General features: G+C 36.9%; 1 protein-coding gene across 4 annotated transcripts; it reads right to left on the bottom strand.

The window, feature by feature from the left end:
- Positions 1-11,945: 11,945 nt before the first annotated feature.
- On the bottom strand, positions 11,946-25,352 carry LOC148846690 (uncharacterized). 4 transcript variants are annotated; one of them, XM_088954643.1, is made up of 22 exons: positions 25,186-25,352; positions 24,609-24,782; positions 23,749-23,828; positions 23,320-23,406; positions 23,130-23,180; positions 22,904-23,021; positions 22,765-22,821; positions 22,579-22,643; positions 22,327-22,410; positions 22,161-22,211; positions 22,009-22,071; positions 21,868-21,914; positions 21,661-21,730; positions 21,501-21,563; positions 14,665-14,754; positions 14,539-14,577; positions 14,178-14,405; positions 13,997-14,082; positions 13,814-13,862; positions 13,627-13,707; positions 13,422-13,515; positions 11,946-12,549 (listed from the first exon to the last, which is right to left on the bottom strand). In XM_088954643.1, the coding sequence occupies exons 2-22, from the start codon at positions 24,724-24,726 to the stop codon at positions 12,347-12,349; spliced, it is 1,824 nt and encodes a 607-aa protein (XP_088810769.1). In that variant the 5' UTR covers positions 24,727-24,782; positions 25,186-25,352; the 3' UTR covers positions 11,946-12,346. The 4 variants fall into 4 exon arrangements, with proteins under 4 accessions (XP_088810769.1, XP_088810767.1, XP_088810768.1 ...); XM_088954641.1 differs by having other exon boundaries at positions 24,916-25,231; XM_088954642.1 differs by lacking the exon at positions 25,186-25,352 and adding an exon at positions 24,897-25,183.
- Between the last annotated feature and the right edge of the window lie 516 nt (positions 25,353-25,868).

Genomic DNA, 25,868 nt, shown 5'->3' with positions numbered 1-25,868 from the left:
ATCATGTCTTTTTTGCAGCATGGATTCTTCCTATATATTGCTACTGTCTAATATGGTGGAATTGTATTGTTATTTAAATTTAAAATTTTCATTTTTTTGATAAAATAAATGCTTTTGTTAATTGCAAGGTTCAAAGTATCTGAAACGCTGTGTATCGGAAAGGCAAATTTAAGAGACATATCGGGATATGCCCTGAATACGCATGGATGCGGATGAAAAATTAAGATACACATGGACACGCCTTGAAATGCTATAAATACACCAATAAATAAACATCAATAAAACTAGATATAAGACATAAATGAGATATTTATGCATAAAGATAACATGTTTTAGTGGGTTTTATGAAAGAAAAAAAACATATTATAATCAATATATGGGATCAAAAACATACTATCTAATAAATTACTTAATTCTAATTTGAATGAATTTATGGACATAATAGATCGTTATTTTGCATGTTTCATTCGATTTTTTTTTAAAAATTGAATTATTATTTATTTTAATCAAATAATTATTTTGGATGTTTTATTCTAAAAATTAAATTAAAAATAAGAAAAGTAAATATGTAATAGAAAAGTTGAATGGATTTATTGACATAATAGATCAAATAATTATTTTTCATGTTTCATTCTAATTTTCTAAAAACTGAATAATTATTTATTTTTATTCCAATAATTATTTTTTATGTTTTATTTAAAATATTAAATTAAAATTAAGAAAAGTAAATATGTAACAGAAAATTTGAATGTATTTATGGACATAATAGATCAAGTAATTATTTTGCATGTTTCATTCTAATTTTCTAAAAACAGAATAATTATTTATTTTTATTCAAATAATTATTTTGCTTGCTTTATTATAAAATTAAATTAAAATTAGGAAAAGTAAATATGTAACAGAAAACACAGAAAAATTGAATGGATTTAAGGACATAATAGATCAAGTAATTTATTTTGCATGTTTCATTCTAATTTCTAAAAACTAAATAATTATTTATTTTTATTCAAATAATTATTTTTCATGTTTTATTCTAAAATTTAAATTAAATTTCAGAAAAGTAAATAGGTAACAGAAAAATTGAATGGATTTGATCTATGGACATGGTAGATCATCCACAGATCTACAACATAATCAATTTCTAGAGGTAGATTACAAGAAAAACCTAAAAATTACATTTTTTTTTCAGATTTTTTACTATTCTGGAATTTCTTCAAATATTCACAAAGATCTACATATAGCAGCAAAATAAGTGGGATTTTTTTGCACAAGAATAGCATATCAACATACACAAAGATGTTTTCAAGCATCCAAACTAAAAAAAAAAAAGAACATTGGCTAAAAATGTAAAAAAAGTTTCTGGACAGTTTGGGGAAGAAAGAGGGCTTATCAAATGGGTTTAGAAGCCCTCTTTTGAAGGTTATTTTATTCGTATTTCTGCATAAGTGAACTCGTTGTGTATCAGCTGAAACTTAACAAAACTGGCCAATACCAGCCCGATACGAACTCGATACGATTTTGGTACAGCAAAAAGAGATGGTACCTGCGATTTAGGATCATCTCTCATGTTGGTAAGTCGAAAAACAATATGTATTGGCCAATACAGGCCAATACATGGCAAAATTTTAAACCTTGGTTAATTGCTATATTCTAGCAAAGTGTCAGCTAGCTGATTGGTAAAGTCTTTTGTGGAATCCCACTTGCACCTGGGGTGCTCTAAGGGGAGATCTCCTTTTGGTATCGCAACAGCTACCCCCGCTGTTGCAATACAAAACAAAAATGCAATATTCTTGACCATCAACAAATATTCAGACATGGAGCCTTTCTATAAATGAACTTGTTGCTGACTACAATGGGCCAAGGGAAACAATATAATTATGCTTCCATTAGCTGAGGGTTGGTAAGTCCGAGGCTGATGAGTTCGAAGGCTACAAGGTCCGACCTAAGGATCACAAAGCACGTCAGAGGCCCCGCGTGTTATCACAGGGGCAGAAATTCCGATAGTCAAGTTAACAAGGGCATAACATAGGGTCGGGCGAGGTCCGAGTATAGCTCAAACAAGGTCACCAAAGAACTAAAGAGCTTAGAGCAATAAATGCCAAGATGGATTACCTCATAGTGATGCCACCTATTTATAGCTGAACTTGCTTGGAGTTAGTTAGCATTGGACAACTAGGATGCAATCTTGTTCGTGCCATGTGGCATGATCTTGTGCCCAACCATGTGTGCCTACATCATTTGCCCCCCACTCTCGAGGTTGCGGTGGAGGTCTTCGTGGAGACCTTGATTTCGACCGAAGATAGTGCAACCTCATTATTGGGAGGTGCTAAGTGGCATGTTTTGGCGAGGACATCGGCTTCTGCTCTATGGAGATAGCCTTAGCTCAGGAGCGTGGAGGCGTCGACCTCATCTTCGGCTTCTGAGGGCTTCCCTTAGTCATACAATGGCAGCTGCTTGGAGTCGCCTACATCTTTTGGAAATGTAATGGAGGGCTGAGGGGTCGGTACCATGCCTTGTATAGGTACGAGTTGATTGTGCCCATAGCGGTGTGTTTTACAGTCCTCGCGGAGGACCCATGTGTAGGATAGGCGTCGACGTCGGCTGATCGTCATCGTGGATGAGACAAGTGTTGTCTCCTTTTGCCATAACCGTGTGCGAGACAGGTGCAGGCGTTGGTTGGTGGTGACTGTGCGTGAGATGAGTCTCGGCATCAATTGGTGGTGACCATGCACGAGATGGGTCTCGGGGTTGATTGGTGGTGATCGTACACGAGACGGGCGTCGGGTCGTGGCCATACACGTGATGGGTCTCGGTGTTGATTGGTCATGACCGTACGTGAGACAGGCATTGGGTTGTGACCATATGCAAGATGGGCGTCGGGTCGACCAGGTTGAGTTTCTTATAGTCCAGAGCTGGCAGGTGAACCGGGTGAGCTGCTCGACATCGTTTTATCTTCCCAAGGTGAGCAACACGTGTTAGATGTCGGTTCAGATTGTCATGTTGGTTGCTCCACGGCCGTTGGAATTATTTGAACCGTCCATTTCTCTATAAATGGGGCGTTGGTCGAGATAGTCTTCGCCATTTGCCTTCTCCAGCTTGAACCTTCAAAGACCTCTGCCATCATCTTAGTTTGCCCTTTAACTTTCAGAGACCTTGTCCATTAGGTAAAGGCCTAAACCTTAACCATGTCTTACTCCATCTTCGATCTTGAGTGCTTTGAATGTCCTGAATAGTCAAGCACTTTCTTGCCTTGTCTTACCACATCATTCAATAGTAGCGAGAGCTACGCTAGTGAGCCCGAGGGCCCTACTCTAAGGCCCGAAATCTGTATGCTAAGGGACTGCCCCTATAGGCGCAGGGCTCATCTGGATTTTGCTCAAAGTCAAACTTTTGATGGTAGAGTCAAATCGGATGTTCCAACTCCTAGAAGCTTGCTTAAGTCCATATATGGGTCGATTTAATTTGCATACCATGTGTTCCTGACCCACAACTATGAAATCTTCTGGTTGCTGCATATAGATATCTTCACTAAGATTTCCATTCAGAAATGCAGTTTTGACATCCATTTGCCAAATCTTGTAATCATGATACGTTGCTACAGTTAACAGGATCTTAATGGATTTAAGCATGGCCACGGGCAAAAAGGTTTCTTCATAAGCAATTCCTTCTTTTTGAATGTACCCTTTCGTCACAATACGAGCCTTGTATGACTCAACCTTACCATCAGGGCTCTTCTTCCTCTTATAGATCCATTTGCAACCAATTGCTTTTACCCCAAGGGGCAGATATGCTAGAGTCCAAACTCCATTGGTTTCCATTGAGTCCATCTTAGCTCTCATGGCATGTACCCACTTCAAGGAATATATATCCAACATAGCTCGGGATCCTCCTCACTAGTCATGGCTTCCACCAAGTAGCTATCCTGGTCATAGCCGAAACGGAATGGAGGCCTAGAAACCCGGGTAGATCTTCTAGGTTGGTCATTACCTGGAACTTGTGGGACACCTCCCACTACCCCTGAGCTCTCCTCATCAAGAACAACTTCCTGACGATGATTGTTCAAGATGTAATCATTTTCCAAGAAATGGATATTTCGACTACAAAACACATTTTGTTCTCCTGGGTCATAGAACAGGTAACCCATAGAGCCTTTGGGGTAGCCTACGAATAGGCAATGGCTGGTCTTGGACTCCAATTTGTCCGCACTCGTTCTTTTAACATGTGTCGGACAACCCCAAATCTTCAAGTGTCTCACACTTGGTTTCTTTCCGGTCCAAAGCTCATAGGGAGTTTTTGGAATTGATTTGGTTGGAACTCGATTAAGCAATTATACCGCAGTCTCTAATGCGTAACCCCAAAAGGATGTGGGCAACTCTGAGTGTACGAGAAGTTATCGGACCATATCCAATAAAATTTGGTTCCTCCTCTCTGACACACCGTTTAGTTGTTGTATAGCAGGAGGAGCTAGCTGTGATACTATCTCCCATTGACCTTTAAGTAGTCCCTGAATTCGTCAGAGAGATACTCGGCACCTTAACCAATCGAAGGGTCTTAATTTCTCTCCTTAGCTGTTTCTTGACCTCTTGTCTGAACTCTCTGAACTTTTCAAAGGATTCAGACTTGTGTCTCATTAGGTACACATAACCATACTGAGAGTAATCATCGGTGAATGTTATGAAATAAACGTGCTGGTTACATGTCCTAACACTCATGGGACCACATACATCAATATGTATAAGACCAAGCGTGCCTGTACATCTTTCAGGCTTACTGTTAAATGGTCATTTCATCATCTTACCCTGAATGCAAGGTTCACAGGTTGGAAGATCTTCTATAGTTAGAAAATCCAAAGGATCATCATTTACCAACCTTGTGATACGATCTATGTTAATATGGCCAAGTCGGTAATGTCACAGACATGTGAGATTAACTGTATCACGGGTTATTTTCTTAGGGATGTCATCCGACGTAGTTTCGGCTATGTTAGTTTCCAGAGAATGATGGAGAACATAGAGACCATTCTCAAGTTCTCCGTATGCGAGAAATTTGTTATTTTTTTTATAGTAATCGTATTACTAAAAGAACATAATATCCATCTACACACAATTTTGAAATAGAAATCAAATTTCTTCTCAAATTCTGTACATAAAGACAATCTTTTAGTACAATAGTTCCTGCTCTGAAAATTAAGTCTACAGTTCCCATAGTTGTAGCTGCAACACTTGCAAAAGTCTCCAAGTAAAGAATTACTTCTCTGTCACTCAGTCTTCTGCTTATCCTGAACCCCTACAGTAAGTTACACGCATGAGTCGAAGCCCCAGAGTCAATATACCAGGAAGCAGAAGTTACCAACAACTTGGTTTCTATGACATAGGATTTGAAATTACCTTGTCACTTAGATTCCAGGTACTGAGGACAGTTCCTCTTCCAATGGTCGGTTTGCTTGCAGAAGTGACAAGCATTTGATGCTCTGTCTTTCTTCTGCCTTTTGGACTTAGCAACTTCCTTCTGAGGTTTTCTCTTTGCCTTCCTCTTCTTCTTGCCTGATTTGCTGGCTTCAACAAGCATAGCAATGGTCTCATCCTTCTTTATCAGTTCCTTGACCCTCTACAACATATTGCTGAGTTCCTGGATGCTAACATTTAGCTTGTTCATGTTGTATTTCATGATGAACTGATTGAAGGAAGGAGGCAGGGAGTTTAGAATGGCATCCATCTTTGTGACATGGTCAAGCCTGGATCCAAGAGCCTCAAGTTCATTAATGTAACCCATCATCTTAAGACAATGGCTACGAATCTGTTGGTTCTTGGACATTTGCGCGGTCATGAACTGTTTCAAAGCCTTCTGCCGAGTACAACGATTCTGCTCTTCATACATCATCCGTAGACTATCCAAGATATCCTTGGGATCGAATTGTCGTTGCATCGGATTATCCAAGGAGGCTATGATGTAGCAGCGGGCTAGGGAATTTTTCTCTTTCCATTCCCGGTAGTCCCTCCTACGGGCCTTAGAAGCCCCATCACTCGGATGTTTCGGGGCAGGATTCTTAGCTACATTGTCCAACTTCTCTGAGGTGAGGACCAACATAAGGTTACGGTATCAATCAGCATAGTTTGGGCCTTTTAGTCTGTTGTCATCCAATAGTTTAGTGAATTGTCTGTTTGCCATTTCTGATAAAAGGAAAATATTAGTCCACAACCTAATTTGATTCATGTTATCCACATAGACATGGATTTTAATCTATGTTCCATTCCCATTTGTTCATCTTTAGGATTTTTCTCGTATCTCTGTGATGGAGACTACAAATTATGTCTCTGGAAATGTGGCAAATCACATAGAGTGCATGGAACCAACTATTTCAGCTGCATAACCCTATCACATTTCTATGAAGGATCATATCCACTCATCGTATGATTTTTTCCTTTGGCCTCTGTCAGACAATGTTCATTGCCATTTTAGGTTAAACCTTTCTGTCTAGTGAGTGCTCACCCATCATATTCATGAAAGCTAAGGTACCATGAGAGAGTCTTCCATTTTAGGATAGGCTCCTCCCACATTGGTCTATGATGCCTTTATCATATGAAACATTCCAATAGATCCAGCAACAAATGGATAACCCAATTTTATGGTGCATTTCCTCATTACTGAAGAACCCATTTTCATGCTAATGATGGAAGGCCTTTAGAGAGTTCATCATATGAATCTCTTTATTACATGCACTCATATTTCAGGAGGGAACAAAAGTTACGCCCTATTTTAATTTAGGTCAAACCAAAGTGGCTCTGACTGACTTTCATAAAGCCAGATTTAGGTGGGCCATAAACGGCCAGAGTTCTACACGAATCCTCTTGTAGAGGTATGGGGCCCATCGTGAAGGGAGATTATCCAATGATTTTTATGGACACGATGACAATGATATGCATTCAGCCATGGTGTGCGCAAGAGCCACTATCGTATTAGCATGGGCCAAGCACTTATGGCCCATGAACGTTGCACATCACACATCCATACATCACATGCAGGGATAAAATTGATCCAATCAATTAATATCTGTAAAACCCATTATTAAAGTCCTTAATAATTCATAATATTACTGATTAATATTATCTAGGTATATGGACTGAATAGCAAAGAGCAGTTCAGACCATATAGCTTTTATGCAGTTAATGGGCTTAAGTAGTTTTAACACATTAAAACTAGGCTTTACAGGTGTGGGCCGAATTATATCTTGCAACTAACTATCAGTCCCTTGACCTAAGAGTAAAAAATTAGGGTTGAGAACAACCCCCATCGAACCACAGATTCTGTCCAACCAGTTTGGTCCAATCTGGTTCGAATGAGTCTAGGGTTTGGATTTTAATTCAAGATTTTAATTCAAGACTTGATCTGAAATTAAATTATTGATAAAAGACATTCAAGAATCAGTACTAGGGTTGTTCGCAGAACTGCTACCCTGTAAAACTAAGGTTAGTTCACAGCTTGCAATTTCTCAAACTACAAATCACATATGGGTGAACCCTAATATGCGAAAATTCTTCCTTCTACACAATCAGCTTCGATCTTGATTGAAATCAAATAGAAAAATCCTAATTTTCTATTAATATTACATCAAATCGAATTCCTATACATTCAGTCTAGAAAAAAACAAAAATAATTACATACCAGAATGTAAAAGAACTGCAAAGCATATATTTCTTGCACCAATCAAGATTATGATTTCCACTGTACGAACAACCCATAAATCAAGATAAATATAAAGAACTGTTCTAAATATAAATCCGATTTAAAAGATTTAATTTCAGATCTTTCGCCCTTAATCTGGGAACCGATTTCCTAGAAAATCTCTTATCTGCGCAAATCGGGTAGAACGCCTTCTACCCATTTGTGTAGTTTCAAATCTGGCCAATTTCGGTTCAAGATTTGAAATTGGCTTTGATACCACTAAATAGATGAGAGATCCATCATATGGATGGCCGAACCCTGCAAGTAGGTTGGGCAAAATTTAAAAAATTTCTCTCTCGCATGTGGGAATCACATTCCCTATTTTAGAAAACTACATTTTCAATGATCAATCTTGAACCATAAACCATACTAGATCTGAAACCAAAAGGTACGAGAGGGAAATACCTAATATAGAGTAGTAGTAACTCCCAATGAAGATGTTCACGACCAAGGAGATCACCAAAGACTGCTCCCATTGAAGATGACACAGCATAGGGTGGAGCAAAATCAGTAGGGTAGTTCTTCAGCAAGAAACTGATTCTTCTCCAAGAATCTGATGGAGGGCAAGTGAGCACGAATTCAAAAAACTGATATCAAGAATATTTCTTAATCACTCGTACAGGTGGAGATCGAACTGACAATGGCGGCAGCAATAGGAGAAGGCAACAGCAAGAGATGGTGTCAGCCTAACTGCAACCGTCTTCTCTCTTGTATTAGTAATATGATGGGTTAATTGGGGTTCGCCCTCCTCCTCTATTTATAGCCTTAAAAAGAGGTTTTCCTAATCCCATTAGGAGTTTACTGATCCAAATCTTGTATTTGGATTTGGACTCTCTTTAAGAGATAAGGATAATCTCTTATCTTATCTGCAGATAAAGATCAGCCCTCCTAATCTAATTAGGAGTTTCCTTATTCAAATCTCTATTTAGATATGGACTCTCTGAATGGATAGGGACAATCCCTTATCTTATTTGCTGATCTAAATCCTAGAATTGCCCCTCTTTAATTAATCATATTAAACCAGTTCGAATTGGGCTTTAGGACCATTAAGTCCATGTGCTCACTTTTTCTCCAAACTGCTACCCAGTTGAATATCATTGTATGGCGTGGGACCCAAACATTGATTTACACATCGGCCACATGGGTTCAACCTAGCCTTTGTTACAAGGCCTGGCTGAATTCACTGTAGGTGACAGTGAACCCTAAGTCCATCACCATGGGCTCTTAATGGGCCCAACATTTATACTAAATGGTCCTTGGGTCAAGCCACCTTTTAAAAACCCAAGGACTATAGGCAGATGCAAGATTAGCCCACCAGGTATTACCCCCAATGATCTTACACTTAATCTCTCAGCCCATAATGATCAAACACTGCCCGGTAAGAGAGGACCTCTCCCTCGACTGCAAGGTACAGTGCTGCACTCTATACTCACATGGATTCCAGGAATTAAAACCTTTTGCAAACATTTTGAAACCATAATATATATGTATATGTATATCTCTCTATATATATTTTTCAAAATAAATTTCAACGGTTGAAATCGGCTGCCAGCAGCTTTGGTTTCCATCAGAGAGAGTGCATCCCTGGTCATTCACACTATCTGACAAAGGGGCTGATCTTGTCACTATAATCACCCACTTAGATGAATTCTCAGACTGTCCCAACATACCCAGGTTTTAACCCCCTCTAAGGATCTCACTTATTGGCATATCAAAGACAGCCTAGTCCGACATCATAATCGAGTCTAGGGGTCAGGTGTAACATTCCAATTTTGCCCATCTATCTCCAAGGTCCAAGGCAATACTGAAATTCTAGTCCGGTTTAGGGTTTCAAGAAAACTTGCACTGCATGTACCTCATGTCTCACCCTGGCAGCTGAGACAAGCCACCCCAACCAACTTGGCGGCACATCAGTGTCAGCCTTGACAGGATAAACCTCCCCAGCTCTATCCAATGGTTGTGAATATTCTAAATTAACACGAGTCCCATGTGTCTAGTTTAAGGGTATTACATAGAAACACACCATAATAACATGAATCAAATCTGTACTTTATTCATTTACATTAAATGTCATAATGTACATTATTCTGATTGGAGCTAAGGGCATACACTGTCTAACAACATATCGATACTTTGAACCTTGCCGTTAACATCCATTAACATTCCGTCAAAACTTATAAACACGTGACACCACGTGACGTTTAAAATATTTTAAAACCCAATGCGACCCTTACCCCCTTCCTCCTCCGACCTTTCTCTCTTCCCTCTATCTTCCTCCCATAGTTTCCATCAACACCAGATCACCTTCCTCCTCTGACCTCTCTCTGTTCCCTTTATCTTCCTCCCACAGTCTCCATCAACATCATATCACCAGAGAGAACTGCACCGTATCCACAATATACAAAAGAACTAAAAAAATCAAAAAAAAAAGTAAAGCATCTATCAATCCTTTCACAGTCAAGAACAAAAAAAAGAATAAAAGAAAACTAAAGCAGAGAACGAGTGAACTGGCACACCCTTCATCATCTTTCTTCTTCAATACTGGGGTTGCTCTGTTGAAGAAGTAGAGAACGAGTGAACCAAATTGGCACGACGGCGGGGGCGGAAACTAAAGTAGTATGAGCGAACTGAATAGGGGCAATGGTGGCAGCAACTCCCTTTGAAGTCCAATCTTTCTCTCTCTTTTCTTCCTCTGGATGACGGCAACGACGACGACGACGGCAACCCGCTCTGAACTCCCATCTCTCTTCTTCCTCTAGGCCACGGCGGCGGTAACCCCCTTTTAACTCCGACCTCTATCTCTCTCTCTCTCTTCTTCCTCTGGGCGACAGCAATGGTAACCCCCTTTGAACTCCGATATCTCTTCTTCCTCTAGGCGACGGCGGCAGCAACCCCTCTGAAGTCCAATCTATCTTTCTCTCTCTCTTCTTCCTCTGGTCGATGACGGTGGCACTACCCTGTAACTCCACCCAATGGCAGGTGGGTGGGGTAGAAACTATTGGAGAGAGAAAGAGGTAGAGTAGAAATTTACCATAAGGGTAGAGAGAAAGTAGAGTAGAAATTTACCATAAGGGTAGAGAGAGAGGTAGAGTAGAAACTAGAAAGATATATATAACTCCACCTAGCGGCGATAGCATCTGAACTCCGAAGGGTAGTTGAAGCATTTCGCATTGTTTTTTACGGAGGTTAACCGTAAGAATAGAGTTAGTCAATTGTCAAAAATAGTAGGGATAGCATCAATAAATTTTCAGTTAGCTAAAGCATAAGGATAGTTTAAAAAATTTACCCTTAAAGAAACGCAAGTGATAAGCATTATCATCTAAGTGGACTTTACTTCTACGTAGGGTAGGGCGGATACAGTGTGGGGTTTATCATAAATAAGATAAAAGAATGGAAAATATTTATAGTTTACTGGGGGTTCCATAGTATTATTCTGGTTCTTTCTTCATGGTCTTCGTTCTTCGCTCAAACCGACATCCCAAGAAAGAGTGGTGTTATGGCCTTGATTGTTCTTATTGATTTGAGTTTGCCTCCAACTCTCAATTTCTTATACTTCCCTCACCTATGCACCTGAACCCCAACACATGCAAAGTTGAAATTCTTCAAATTTGGCAACCTGTTGGGCTGGGCTTCGCACATGTGATACCAGCCCAGGCTTGATTCCATGTCTATAGCTTTTGTGTAAAATGTTAAATATATAATAATTTTATATTATAATAAGTGTTTAATGTGAATTCTATTATTAGATAAAATAAAATATTATATATTATATGTATTATAGTTATAGGCAAGTGAAAAAAAAAATCCTTAGACAACTCTAATTAGTTGTGCCACTTAAATATCCATAACCTCAAAAATCAATACGTTACCAGCCCAAGGTTTACACCATGATAACTACATAATTGGGAAAACAAAAGGAAACAAAAACAGAAGTTGCCAACTTGTAAGTTGTAACCACATGCGTCAATTGAAAATTGAGCAATTCAACTGATTTTTTTCTAAATTATACATAACTTAAAAACCTGAATTCATGAAGACACCTCTCGGGGAATCTTTATTGACAAAGAAAAAGGAGGGATCTTATCTTCTCATTTATAAGATGGCATATTCCCATGAATCCCCAAAAAAGAACTTGTTACAATGAAGAAAAGGTCTTTATTAAAAAAAAAAAATCAGAAATTCAACATTTCTGATGCTCTAATGTCCTCTTCATATCAAGGTGCTTTTTCAATGGAAAAAAAAATACTTACCATTAAACAGAAAAGGAAGATAACAGAGTTCTTACTTCTCAACAAAAAAAAAAATATCCAACATATCAAGGTACTTTTTCCATTTACAGGGACGGCAAAATCATTGCAAAACTGAGAAACTTTGCTCTATGGGGAGGTAAAAGGAATTACACATCAGTAAACAGCAACCCGTTTCCTCCACTGCACTGGAAACTGGAAAGTACAACAGGCGGTTAAAAAAAGCCCGGATTCCAGCACCAGCAGTGTCCCATACTCCAAGAGCCCAAAACCTCTACCGGTAGTCCACAACTGTACAGATATTCCCCGCGAGCACAAAGCAAGTTCTCAAAAAAATAAAAAGAACCCTGCCCAAAAAGTATCACTTCCTCCTTCCTCTAGAAGTGCACCCCGTTACCATTGCTGTACACACCGTTTAATAAGCCATTTGCAGCCTTGATTGCATTCCCGTTTCCTTTTTGATGGACTTTCCCTGGCCATGGCCCATTGCTTACCGAATTCTTCACCATTGTTACCTTGTTAACACGGACAGAATTCTGCAAGAAAGGTTCCAACTGGCCGCATGCTGCCAATATAAGTCCTATAACACGTGAAAGCATCAGGATTTAAATCTGGACAGAGCAGAATGCAAATGATCAAAGACTCAAAATGCTATCACATTAGGGGGTATTCAACAATATGCATGATTTTGTTTTTCAAAACAAAAAAACTGCCATTACAGCAAAAAAATGATTTTGCTGATGCCAAAATTAATTTAGTTTTAAAAAACAAAATAATACATATTAGCAAAACCCCCTTAATTTAGGGTCCTAGCTCCCATCTCCCCTTGAAAACTCACCAGAAGATACAACTAAATACATTACATACAAGCAGCACAACACAAGTTTTCCACTTTTCATGCAACTAAATAAATCTGCATAGAAGCATAATATGCATAGGAAACTTCAACCATAGAAGGCAACCATAAGTTTGAGTCATTGAACTAGTTATTTAATTTTAAATTTAAGTTCTTCCCAACTCTCATAATTAGACATGTTCCCAGCCCCACTATCTAAATGAAAATATCTGACACTGGTGAACGATGACCATGAACACTGAACAAACTGAGCAAAACCCAGGTAAATGATATTAAGACTAACAGAGATGAAGATACATCATAAGCAGAACAGTAAAGACAATTATCTCGGGTCTTTCCCCCCTTTTAGCTTATAAACAACCATAGAAGATTAATCAACATAGCCATAGAACCAAATAGAAAATCCGTACATAGATCCTGTACTCTCCAAGAACAGAAATGGGAGCCAACCTTATGCATATCATATATGTGGCTTTAGGTACCCTTTTCTTGTCTACTTGGACACATTTCATTTCCCGACTTTTTTGAGTAGATTATACCACAAATTCTCACTATTAACTTCTCAAGAGACATTTTTGGATGAGTGAAACAAATACCTAAAAACAGTGCAGAAGGTTTCCCAGGTCTTGACTTGAACTCAGGATGAAATTGAACACCAATGAAGTATGGATGACCAGGCAGTTCAACAATCTGTACACGATGCATGAATTTCAGGACCAAAATTGTTACATAAATAATCATAAAGATTTCTTTTTCTAATATAGATGTAAAATTCAAAATCAAATTGATGCAAAGAAATACCTCCATGCGTTGACCAGTCTCATCTTTGCCAACAAACAAGAGACCAGAATTTTCAAGCTGTGGAACCATATCAGGATTGACCTACTCAAATGTAAAGAACATTATAGAGCAATGATGACCCACATAGAAAACCATGCAACAAAATGAAAGGAACACAATAAGTGATGCCAATATGTAGAATGCATACCTCATATCTATGTCGATGTCTCTCATCAACAGAACTCACATTGCCATATCTAACACCATGAAAATCAGTCCAATAAGAAGAATATTTGTTTAGGAGACCAGCATCTCCATATTCTCAAGTTATTAAGATCCAAAATTATGGGTGGTAGCTAATATGTATGATAAGGGAATTATTGGTCCTTACAACTTCGCTGATTTACAATCAGTAACCTGGAAGTACGTCCTCCTTGATCCAAGCCGCATAGTCGCTCCCATATGAGTTTTTGAACCCTGTTCATGGATAGCTGAGTTGGCACAACCAAATAATAGATGGAAAAAAAATGAAGAGACCTTCGAATGGAAACCAAATATATAGAAATATATACCTCTGGCATGAATATTACACAAGGATTTGCAGTTGCAGGGTCAAACTCAGTGCTGTTTGCATCTTGCAAACCAAGAACAGATCGTGCAAAATCAATGACAGCAATTTGCATTCCTAGACAAATACCAAAGAAAGGAATTCTATTCTCCCTGGCATACTTTGCTGCAAGAATTTTTCCTTGCACACCTCGGTCACCAAAACCACCAGGAACCAGAACACCATCTGCACCCTGATGTGAAAGGATGTTTAGACAACTGAGACACAAATGAAAGGAAACATAGGTAAAGAAACCCCTTAACAATTAGCACCACTTTAATCATACAACTATTTTAAGAGTATCATAAATCTAAAGTAGGAACCACCTTCAACAAATTCCATGCAGCTTTGTACACATCAGGAGACTGCATGTAGAAAGTATTTGTCAGATTGTAAACTTAGCAAAATGAACAAAAATAAATAGAGCATATTATGCCAGAATTAGCAAAAACCTCCTTTGCAGTTGCATCTTCAAGGTCAGCAGCCGGAACCCATTCTACTATCAGTTTCCTATGGCATACAATAGAAGCATGCAGAAGAGCCTGGAAATACAGAATTTTCTGATTACCTCATCAGCAATATTAGCATTTTATGTTTCAAATATCCCTTTAGAACATGCACAAGTGCCATCATACAGAATTAGACACATCAGAAACTCCCAAATCGTGAATGAGTGCATAAGGAATGTATCCACTAAATAAATATTTTTTATTAATATCCATTAAATAAATATGTTGAAGCATTTGGATGCATAAAAAGTGTATGAAAAGCAAAAATATACAGGTGCTCATAGATGTCTTTGATACACAGCATGAGATATCAGGAATTCCATAACAATTGCATAAGCACAGGACCAAATTACCTCAGTACTTTCCAAGTACATGTTGGTTTGGGTACAAACCTGCCTCATTCCCTCGCATTACAAATTACACCATGAAAAAAGTGGATCACTTCTTAACCACCTTAACCTATCCTGCCATATGGCTGTAGCTAGAATTGTCCAGCATGAATGAACATCTATTTTCCAAAACCCTCCAACACCATGTGTAACCGCTAATAGAATACTTTCTGACATTGTCATACATGCACCACTTGCCATGAGGAGAAAGCTGATGTTTCAACATTTTTCCCTACCCATAGCCATACTTGGTGCATCTAGGAGATAAAAATCCCAAAATTTTCAAGGTTCATTGTATTCAATAAAACATTTGCTTAATCACTAAAAAGTGGTCCATTGGACTAAAGTAGCAGGACCATGGCTATGTCTTAACCACTAATGACTATCTCCACTAGAGTCCTCTGCTGCATAGTGCTGACATCCTATTATATTGGTCATGTGAGATGGAGCATGGAAAGAGACACAGATGGGTCTAGGCCTTGTCCATGATATTGAACATCTTGTTATAAACTTATAATGGACAGCTAGGTCTGTTGGTTTTACTGTTGATACTATAGTGACAGGATAAATTCTGGAGAGTTTGGTTCTATTTTATCAGGTTAATCACTCTTTTTAAAGTTAGAAAGCAATAGCCTTTACTAGATATTTCTGTCCTCTAGAATTTCTGCTCTTGCTACAGGCTAATGAGGAAAATATATTACTGCAGTAAAGAACTTCAGAAAAGAAAGAGAGGAACTCTTGCTATTTAAAATCAGGGGAGGAGGGGAGAGAGACCACAATAAAAGCAGATTAATTAAACTAAACTTGTATTGATCAAATTAACTCATTAAAGGTTTAATTACAATAATTCTATTTATAAATTCAATATAAAGGTTCAAATATCCCATTATAGGCTCCAATTTGAAAAGTGACTGAAAAAGAACTAATACATGGGAACACTTAAATATTGATCTAGACTCCTAAAACAATACTAAATACCTGTTATTAGTCCTACTGATAACTAAACAAGTCATAAACAACACTAAGACAACACAAAAACACTAAATCCAAATCTCATAGCATTGACCTACACCCTATTACTAAAGTGGCCATAACTTCCACAAAATGAATTGGATCCACTTCACAAGATACTGATCTTGTTGGATGGGTACTTGAAAGGGTACTTGAAAAACAGATCTAATGAGAGCAAAATCAAGTTATTGTACAAGATTTGACCCTTTGGACTGCAAGAATGTAACGTGTTTAAAACCTTAACTTTGAAGAACTTTAAAATTGAAAAAACATTCTCACAAAACTTCTCAAACTAATTTGATCCTTTAAAATGATTTTATTCCTGTGACACCAACTATCAAAAAACTCAAATTGACAAAAATTCAAATCCCAAAAGATTACAAAATCATCACTGATGAAGAAATCTGTTGAAACCTGATTTATATGATTTTTCTCCAGTTATCCACGTTAGGCCTGTTCATGGACCAGGCTCAGGCTTAGCTTTTGCAAAAATTTGAATGGGCCCGGCCTGAAGCCTGGCCCATGAGCAGGTCTAACTCACATCAATATCATTAAGCCCACAACTGCTAATGAATGGTTTTGACTTCAGTGGGGAAGTGATTCCATGGAATGCACCATTTCAAAGACCAGTGCTACAAAAAGAAGAATGTAAACAATTGCAAAAAGATTTTAAGGAGGCACTTTTAAACCCTAGAAATGAAGATCAAACAACCTTGAAGACTCAAAAGGAAAGTTCTACCTAAGACATCTCTAGAATAAGTTAGGTAGCACAGTGGTATTTTCTACACTCCTATTCCTCCAAGGGCAGAATCTTTTGTTTGGCTTATGACACGGGCAAGAATCTTTTGTTTGGCTTATGACACGGGCAAGAATCTAACTCCTGAAAATCTGAAATGACGAATTTTCAGGTTGGCTAGCAACATAGTTTTCAAGGCACCAAGGCGAGGCTAGGTGACGGGGGCACCTTGCCCCCTAGGTGGGTGCCTAGGTGATGGATTTTTTTAAGTAAAAATCACATATCATGGTAGTTCCCTAGGTTCCATAACCAACTTTTTTTAATAACTAATCCATAATTTTCATAAGAAAATTATAAACTCCATGTTTAAGTCTAGAAAATCAACATATTTATGAGAAGAAAAGGAAGAAAGGAAAGAAAAATAAAAAAATATAGGGGCTGAACCCCTATTTTTGTTGTAGGAAAAGAAGAAAAGGAAAGGTGGAAGAAGAAATGTGTTGATTAGACAAAATTTGAAGTTCTTCCCTTACTTATTGGTTCAGATTTTGAAGTCATTGAAGGTTCAATACAGCAGTTGGCAATGTTTGTGTTGATTAAACCCTAACATATAAGAAAATAATAAAAAGAAATTAGTTTATAAACACAAAAAATAAATATTTTTCTTTAATAATGTCTATTTCATAATTATAACCTCAAAAAAATAACAATATAAAAGTATTTTATTACACAGTATGCAAAACTGCTTGACGACTAGGCTAGGCGAGCCTCAAGGGTGCCTTGTCGCCTTGAAAACTATGGCTGGCAAATAAGTTGGGTATAAACGAAGATGGCAAATCATCCAATGTTAACACCTCACATGGCTAAAGATGTTTGGAGTTTCCTTTCCATGATTTTCGGTTGTAAAGCCAGCTATGCTGTATGGAGAAGAGTCTTTGGCAATCAAGCAGAAAAATATATAAAAAATGAGTGTGCCAGAAATGTGTATGCTGAGATGAATGAGTGGAAAAACTAGGAAGGAAAGGACCAGAAATGAAGTCATTCGTAGGAACATAGGAGTAGCCTCAATAGGTGATACATGATAGAAAGTAGACTAGAAAACTTGAGTTCACTGATGTGCATAGAAGACCATCAACAGCATCGATAAGAAGTGATTTGTTGCAAGTTGAAGAGACTAGAAGGGCTAGGGGTAGATAAAAAAGGACTTGGGTAGAAGCAGTAAAAAATGATTTAAGTGCCAAGAATTAACAATGGATATGGCTTTCCCATATAGTCAGGATAAGGTTTGGATGATGATGATGATGATGATTGGGGATTTGTCATATATACCTAATAAAATTCTACAATAATGGGCCTCCATTCACGTAAAGAAAAAGTATAACATGTTATGAACTACCATGCCTTTTTCCAGTCTTGTAGAGAATACCAAATGGGGAAAAACAGAAGGACTGCTTTTCATCTATAAAAAATAAACAAAACAAAAGGACCGCTAAAGAATCCTGAAGATAATTCCCATGTATATGCAGACATTTGCTCATGCATCAAAGAGTAATCTCCAGTGCTCTAAGAATTGGCATGGAATGCTCAGACATCAAATGAGGACTAAATTGTTAACACTGATTTCAGAGATCACTATACACTATTCACTAGCATTTTGTTGAGAAAGCACATCCTTGTGTTTTGTAAAACACAGACAAATACATCACCTAAGATAGCACTGGGAGGAAAATAAGGTTGTGAAAAGAGAATTAATTGGATTTGGCTATTATACCACTTATGTTTCAAGACCTTTCTCAAATACTAACATTTAAATCTTCCTTTCATGCCTATACAGGCTTCAATCACTAGTGCAGAGCTCAGTATGTATTAGTATTTCATAAAGAAAAAAAAGCCTAATTGCAAACAGTACATGTCTCAGTTATATCTGAAAATCCCGATTTAAAACCAAGTCAAGGGACTTGGATTTTTTTTTTTATGAAAGTCAGGGGACTTGGATTGATTATGAATGGAAAATCAAATTTGCTGAAAGAGCTTAAACCTTCGATAGATGCAACAAGGAAAAATGCCAAAAAGAGGACATAAAGAAACCTATCAAGAAATGCAGCAAATTAAAAAGAAAAGGTGAGGAGATAAATTGAAAATTCTTCAACAAAGCAAGTTTTACTAAATACAACACAAATAATTAAAGGGTGATGGATACATCTCATAGAATTTTGATATGGAGCTCCTGGAACAACTGGGTGTGCGTGCATACAAAGCTTACAGGATTGGTACTGCAAATGGTATCCATTTTAAATTCAAATATGATCCAATTAAGGCAAATCTGAATACGCTTCATTTATTACTGGATTTATGCTTAAATCTAAAAATATGGATATACCGCAATCCAATCTGATCTAATTTTTTGCTTATATCTACACAAAATTAATATAAATTAGTAAATTTGGTTTAAAAATATTTATAGTTCAGATTTATGCTCATATCTACACAAAATTAATATAAATTGATTAATAACTTAGGTTTAAAAATATTTACACATTCAGATTTATGCTTATATCTACAGAAAATTTATATAAATTAATTAATAAATTTGGTTTGAATGTTGTATATTTACTAAAGAGTCACTGAGTCATAGGTCCAAGTCTCTTAAAAGATATTTTCATGTCAGTTTTTTCAATATATACAATATCAAATTCAAGTTTAGTCTTCTTCTATTAATAATGTATAATATTCAGAATCTCAGATCATTTTTTGCTCCATGTATAAATGGTATTAAATAACAGAATCTAATCCGAATCCAATCAATCTCAGAATATTTAGATGATTGGGATATTGGTATTTTTGAGATTTTTATATTTATTTTCTAGTTATGTCATAAGAATAGGGTTTTAAGTTGTTTAAAATTTACTTTCATTTTACAATTACTATTTATGATCACTTTAAGGCATTATTTATAGTAATTTTCGTAATTACTATTTATAGTAAAATTTCAATTTACTTTTCTTAGTAATTTTGGCATGGTTTAAAATATCGATATGAACGACAAAAACAAACAGGCAATATTGGGTGTTTCGGTACTTCACAACCTTTTTTTCGTTTTTTCCAAAAATGTTACAAGGGGTCGGTTTTGGGCTTGCCTATGCCTACCCCCTGAAAGTACCCAAATTCCGAAAAACCCCTTATTTGGGGTTTCAAAAAGTCACTGATATGGGGTGCATCGTATCAAAATTTTGAACCTTGATTTCTGAAATCTTCATATTAAGTTACTTTTAAAAGGACTGGTGAGTGTTAGAGTTGTTTTATTAATTAGAGTCCCTATTGGAGTTCCCCTATCAGTTACCCACGGATTTGTCTTAGTTTTAAAGCAATTAGAAGTTGTTTTATGTCAATTTCCTAGTCCAAAATGGAGCCTATAAAAGGATGTTCTCATGTACATTTTTTCTTTTTTCCCGTTTTTGCTTTTTCTTCCAAGTAATTAGAAATTTGTTACTTCGCTGTCAATTCTAACAGTAAGAGTTGTCTATTTAAATTTCTTACTCGTTTTTAGGTGGACAGAAGGCTGTTTACATGCTCTTCCATTCCTATTCTTCATCAGTAAAGACAGAAGTCTGAAAGCCCTCCCTTCCCCCTACAAAGCCCACTACCAGACCTGACATTTGTAGGACCCCCTGCCCTGTCCAGTGATTTAAAAGGTGTGCCTAGTCGCACAGGCAAGGCACATTTTAGGGTATGCGCCCTTTCGAACACGCACCTAGGCATGCACCTGATGCAACTTGCACCTCAGCCCAGGCGTGTGCCTTTTGAAAATTTGATGCTTTTTGCTTTCTTTGAATCTACCTAGCGGCTAGGCAGGGGGCTCTACCCCTGAACCCCGTACCACACCCCTCAAGGCAAGCCCAAACAAGTCCATGTTAGGGTCTTAAATTCTTAGTTCTCACACAAAAAAATAATGATTTTATAATTTTAATTGCTTTTTAAGAAGATGTTATATTAAGATGAATGAAGGAACAACATTTCCAAATAGGGGATTCTCGGAGAGTAGCACAAAGGTGGCTCGTAGAATCAGGAATGTAATATGTTTTACATCACATTAACTATTTGAAGTAATGCAATTGAAGAAAAAAAGAGAGTATGGGTTTTACATGCTTGAAAATGTTTTATACGTTTGATTTTATTTTTAAATTCTCATTTGAATATGCTTTACATTTTATGTTTATGTATTTTATTTTAGATAATAGGTTTTGTAAGACATTTATTTTAAATTTTAGTTAATATTTTTATTAATATTATGTTTAATATTTTTTTTTGGCATTTTTTTTTATTTTTTAGCATTTTTTTATTTTTGCACCTTGCTTCAAAAAGGCGCACGCCTCGCGTTGAGCCTTGCACCTTGGTCGCAAATTGACCCCTACGCCTTTTTTTGCACCTTGCACTTTTAAAACACTGGTCCTGTCGTAGTGCCATATATCAAAAGTGCAGAATTTTATATAAAATAAGTTGGAGAGATTCATCAAACAGCACTTATAATGAAACTATTGTACCATCAAGACATTTGAGGGGGAAAACTTGAAATTTACTTCCTAAAATTTAAAATTAGAGTAAATAGGTGGGCATAGATATTACAAACCTTACGGACAATAACATACCTTCAGTACAGAAAGGTAGGAATCTGAAAGTCCAGTATATTTTCCAACCATGGCAATTCTGACCTGTAAATTACATGACATCAAATGTCAGTACATAAACAATAATAGCAATACACAAATCAGGAATTTCAAATCCAGTATCAAATAATTTTGAACCTACAGGCTCATGCAACATGTCACAAAGGTCAGCCCTTGCAGTCCATTCCTTCAAATCAGGATCCCTATCAACACTGCACATGATGACATATGACCTCAGGAGGCTGCTGGAAGAAAATCTTACAGCTATCACAGGTTAAACATTATAAATAAAGTCCAACTCTCATCAAGTAGACCATACAACAAAAGTGAATTGAGTTTGTAAACAGACCATGGAAGGTTTAGTGCTTTCAGAATTGCTTTATGTGCCTTCTGATCCTATAGGAGGAGAAAAAAGACCATATGTTTGTGGTAAGGAAATAGTCAAAATACAAACTGCGAAACAAATCCAAAGGTATAAAAAGCATCTTACTCTTAATAGCAAAGGGATGTGCCAAATGTTTGAAACATCATAAAGAGTGACAATGTTTGCAGCCTGAGAAATGTTTTGATACAATTAGCCACTTGCATAGCATGATAAAAAAAGCAATAAGCAATGTATTATCAATATTTTGGTTATGGTACCGGGACATGGCAAAACTGAGAGAGTTTTTGTTTCACATTTTCATCCAGTGCCTGTCCAAGGAACCCATACATAAAAGTTAAGACCAACTACCACCAAATCAAATACTGTCTCCATGTGACAATGATACATGTGTCATCAAGAAAGAGACAAGGGAGAGAAGATTACCTTTGTGCTGCGACAAGCTAAGATATTTGGTGTCAAACCCAATCCTCTGAGTCCCCGAACACTATGCTGGGTTGGCTTTGTTTTCTAAAATTGAAACATAACCATGACATTCATTGAAAGCAATTAGTAACCATGCTTGGCAAGGAATCCCACATTAGGCTTGCCCCTGGCTTATGTGTGTATACCCATCATCCAGCAAAAGCATTTCTTTTAAAAGGTTTGTATGAAACTAAACAGATAGTTCATATATACCTGTTCACCAACAACATTCAAGACAGGTACAAGACTGACATGAACAAGGCAGAAGTTTCCAGGTCCTACAAGAGGAATTTTAGGGGAAAACACAAGGAGAAACAGAAAATTACTGGGGCATCCAAAAGCCAAATGATTTCTGTAGGCCACATGGCATGTACAAGAAAAGCAAATACATAATCTTACCTACACGATATGAAAATTGACCCAAGGCCTCAATAAATGGCATGGATTCAATATCACCTGCCCCAAGGAATGTCAGGATCATGGCGATAAAAAGTTGATAAGAAATCAAGCACCCTTGTATCAGTTACATTTAATATACCTATAGTTCCACCCAGTTCAATGACACATACATCAGCTGGACCTTCTTTTCCATCCACAGGTATCATTGCTACACGCTCAATCCACTCTTGGATAGCATCTGTAATGTGAGGAACAACCTAGAGGAGAGAGAGAAAGAAAGAGAGAGAGAGAGATGGTATCTAAGCCAATCCTTGATCAAAAGGAACAGAATGGTAACAGAACTTATTCCAGCAATTGAGACACACCTGGACAGTTTTTCCTAGGTAATCTCCCTTTCTTTCCTTGTCGATAACTGACTGTTTAATGCACCAAAGAAAAATCAGCTTCCCGCTAACTTGATGCTTTATACAAGTCAAATTGTTGGACAAACCTCCGGCTATGGACATATTAGGACAATGATAACCATGAGGTGATATTCAATTAAAAAAAGAGTACCCGGTAAATCTTCCCAGTGGTGATATTGTTGTCACGGGTCAACTTGATATCTAGGAACCGCTCATAGTTACCGAGATCCAGGTCCACCTTCAAAACAAATTATTGCTATAAAAATCTTATGTGACATTACCACCTTTACAAAAGCACAGTGATAAAAAATATAATGACCTTCTGATAAAAGGCAATATATGGAAAAAATAGTGCTTAGTGCAAGAGAAGTATATTGACAATGATGGTGATCATGAGAGAAGTAACAGTATATTCCATCATCATTAACAGTACCCACTACAAACTCCCAATACCCATTCCATTTGAGATATTTCAAAGGAAATTGCTGACCTTCCAAAAAACATACTTTCCCTCAAAGGGAGAAAGCAGAAAAACGCACATAAACATAAAGAGCAAGCGCACTTAAAAGTGTTCCCTTACCTCACCACCATCATCTAAGACAAATACTTCTCCATGCTCAAAGGGAGACATCGTCCCTGCATCAGTGTTCAGGTACGGATCTGCATAGGTTGATAAAAAGTATATGTGAAACTTTCATAGTTGGCGCCTGGGAGGGGGGAAAGGAAGGAAAAAAAAATAAAAGAGAGACCAGCGAGCAAATGACATTCTTTGCTCCTCAAATGAAAAGGAAGAAGAGTAACTGTAACATAACCTGAACGGTATCATCTGAGTTGGATAGTGCAATATCCGAAAGAAATTAAATAGTATTGATGTAAAGTGCTTTAACAAGCATCTAGAGGAAATTACTGCATGGATACTACACATAAGACAAATATGACCATTGGCCAGCAAATTTGAGGCGCCTCATCAATACCTCACCATTTTTATAAAAGCAACTATTTATTTTCACAAAGAATGATAGCCTTTCTTATAGATAGAATAGAAGATTTAAAAGGAAAAAAGAATGAAAAAAATAAAAAGGGAAAATACAGAAAATATCTGTATGAAAAAAATCATAACATAATCCCGAAAGAGAAAAAGTAAACAAAGATCTATTAAAAAACCAGCGTTTAACTGAAACCATACTGGTTTTGCTTAACATCAAAACCAGATGCAGAAGAAATTGATTGTATGATATCTAACGAAGGTTTCATTTGCAAAAACAAAAAGATCGTAATCACAAACAGCACTCCGGAGATTGAAAATATATATATATATATGCTTCAGTATACAAAAAATATTACAAAGAAAAAAACAGCAAGAAACTCCTTCCAAGGAAACAGACAGACACACACAACGCATTCCGTGACTTAGTCTCTGATAAAAGAAGAGACACAGACCTATCTTTATGGAAGTAACGCGAAGCCCACAGGCCTTGAGTACCACTCCAATGCTACTGGCCGTCACCCCTTTTCCAAGACCGCTGACGACGCCGCCGGTGACCAGCACGTATTTCATTATTTTCCGGTTAATAATGAATACACGAACAAACAAATCCTCTTCTCTAGTCTCCCCTGTTTCACCAATAACAGATATCGTTGGCAATAAGGATCATTCCAACAAAGGCTTGCAGAATACAAAAGGGAATAGGAAAAAACTTCTCTAAGCATGCATTTTACTTTACATACTAACACTAAGAAGAAAGACCTTGTTGTGTTCTTCTTCTTCTTCTTCTTCTTCTACTACTACTACTACTTATGCTTGGCTCTCTGTAACTAATAAACTAACCAGGTCGTTCTCCTTCTTTATCTACTTATCCCTCTAACTAACAAACTAACATATATTGTGTGACTCGCTTCGCAAAAGACATGAGAGAGAGAGAGAGAGAGAGGAGAAGACAAGGTGGCGGCAGGGATGAAACGAAAATGGGTGAGAATGATGAGGAAAGGATTAGCGTTAGCGAAGAATTTATATTACCTCTCAAAGGCCTCCTTTGTCTTGTTTTTATATCTCTCCGGTCTCCGCCTTCCGGTACAAAGATTTTTTTTTATATCTTTCTCTTCTTCCAGTCTTCCTCCTCCTTTTTCTTTCATTCTCTTTAGGGTTTCTTTTTTTTTTTCTCGCTTCTTTCATTGGCTTATTATTGTTGTTAAATAAAATTTACAACTAAATAATATATTGGGTAAAATACAAAAACCTCTCTTAACGTTTTTGACAATTATAAATTTTTTTTCTATAATTTTATTTTAATAAATATTTTCCCTAAACTTTTGAGAAACTTGATAAAAGCCTTTCTTTCATCACCATAGAATGATACACCATTTTTTTCTAAATGCTTATTTTACCCTTTTATAAATTATTTTACATACAAAATTATTAAAATAATCATATTTTAATTTGACAAAAAACTCTTTTAATGATCACTTTCTAACATTTTATTGAATTAAAATAGGATTATTGCAGTAATTTTATATATAAAATAATTTATAAAAGAGTAAAATAGGTATTTTAATAAAAACTAGTACATCAGTCTAACGTTTTTCATATGGAAAAAATATAAAGGAAATTTTTATCGAATTTCTCAAAAATTCAAGAAAAATATTTGTTAAAATAAAATTATAAGGGAAGTTTTTGTAATTGTGAGAAACTTCAGAGAAAAT

Source organism: Nelumbo lutea, chromosome 7, assembly GCF_056320005.1.
Source record: "Nelumbo lutea isolate HS-2025 chromosome 7, American lotus-T2T, whole genome shotgun sequence".
Taxonomy (NCBI): Eukaryota; Viridiplantae; Streptophyta; class Magnoliopsida; order Proteales; family Nelumbonaceae; genus Nelumbo; species Nelumbo lutea.
This window is presented reverse-complemented; position numbering and strand designations above follow the sequence as displayed.

What these genes read in the sequence shown, in the direction of transcription:
- LOC148846690 (XM_088954643.1), bottom strand. Translation starts at nt 24,726, where the DNA reads ATGAAATACGTGCTGGTCACCGGCGGCGTCGTCAGCGGTCTTGGAAAA. An exon ending in AAAGCACTAAACCTTCCATG is followed by an intron (nt 21,731 to 21,867) that starts GTCTGTTTACAA and finishes CATCATGTGCAG; the next exon opens with TGTTGATAGGGATCCTGATT. An exon ending in CCTACCTTTCTGTACTGAAG is followed by an intron (nt 14,755 to 21,500) that starts GTATGTTATTGT and finishes CTGTATTTCCAG; the next exon opens with GCTCTTCTGCATGCTTCTAT.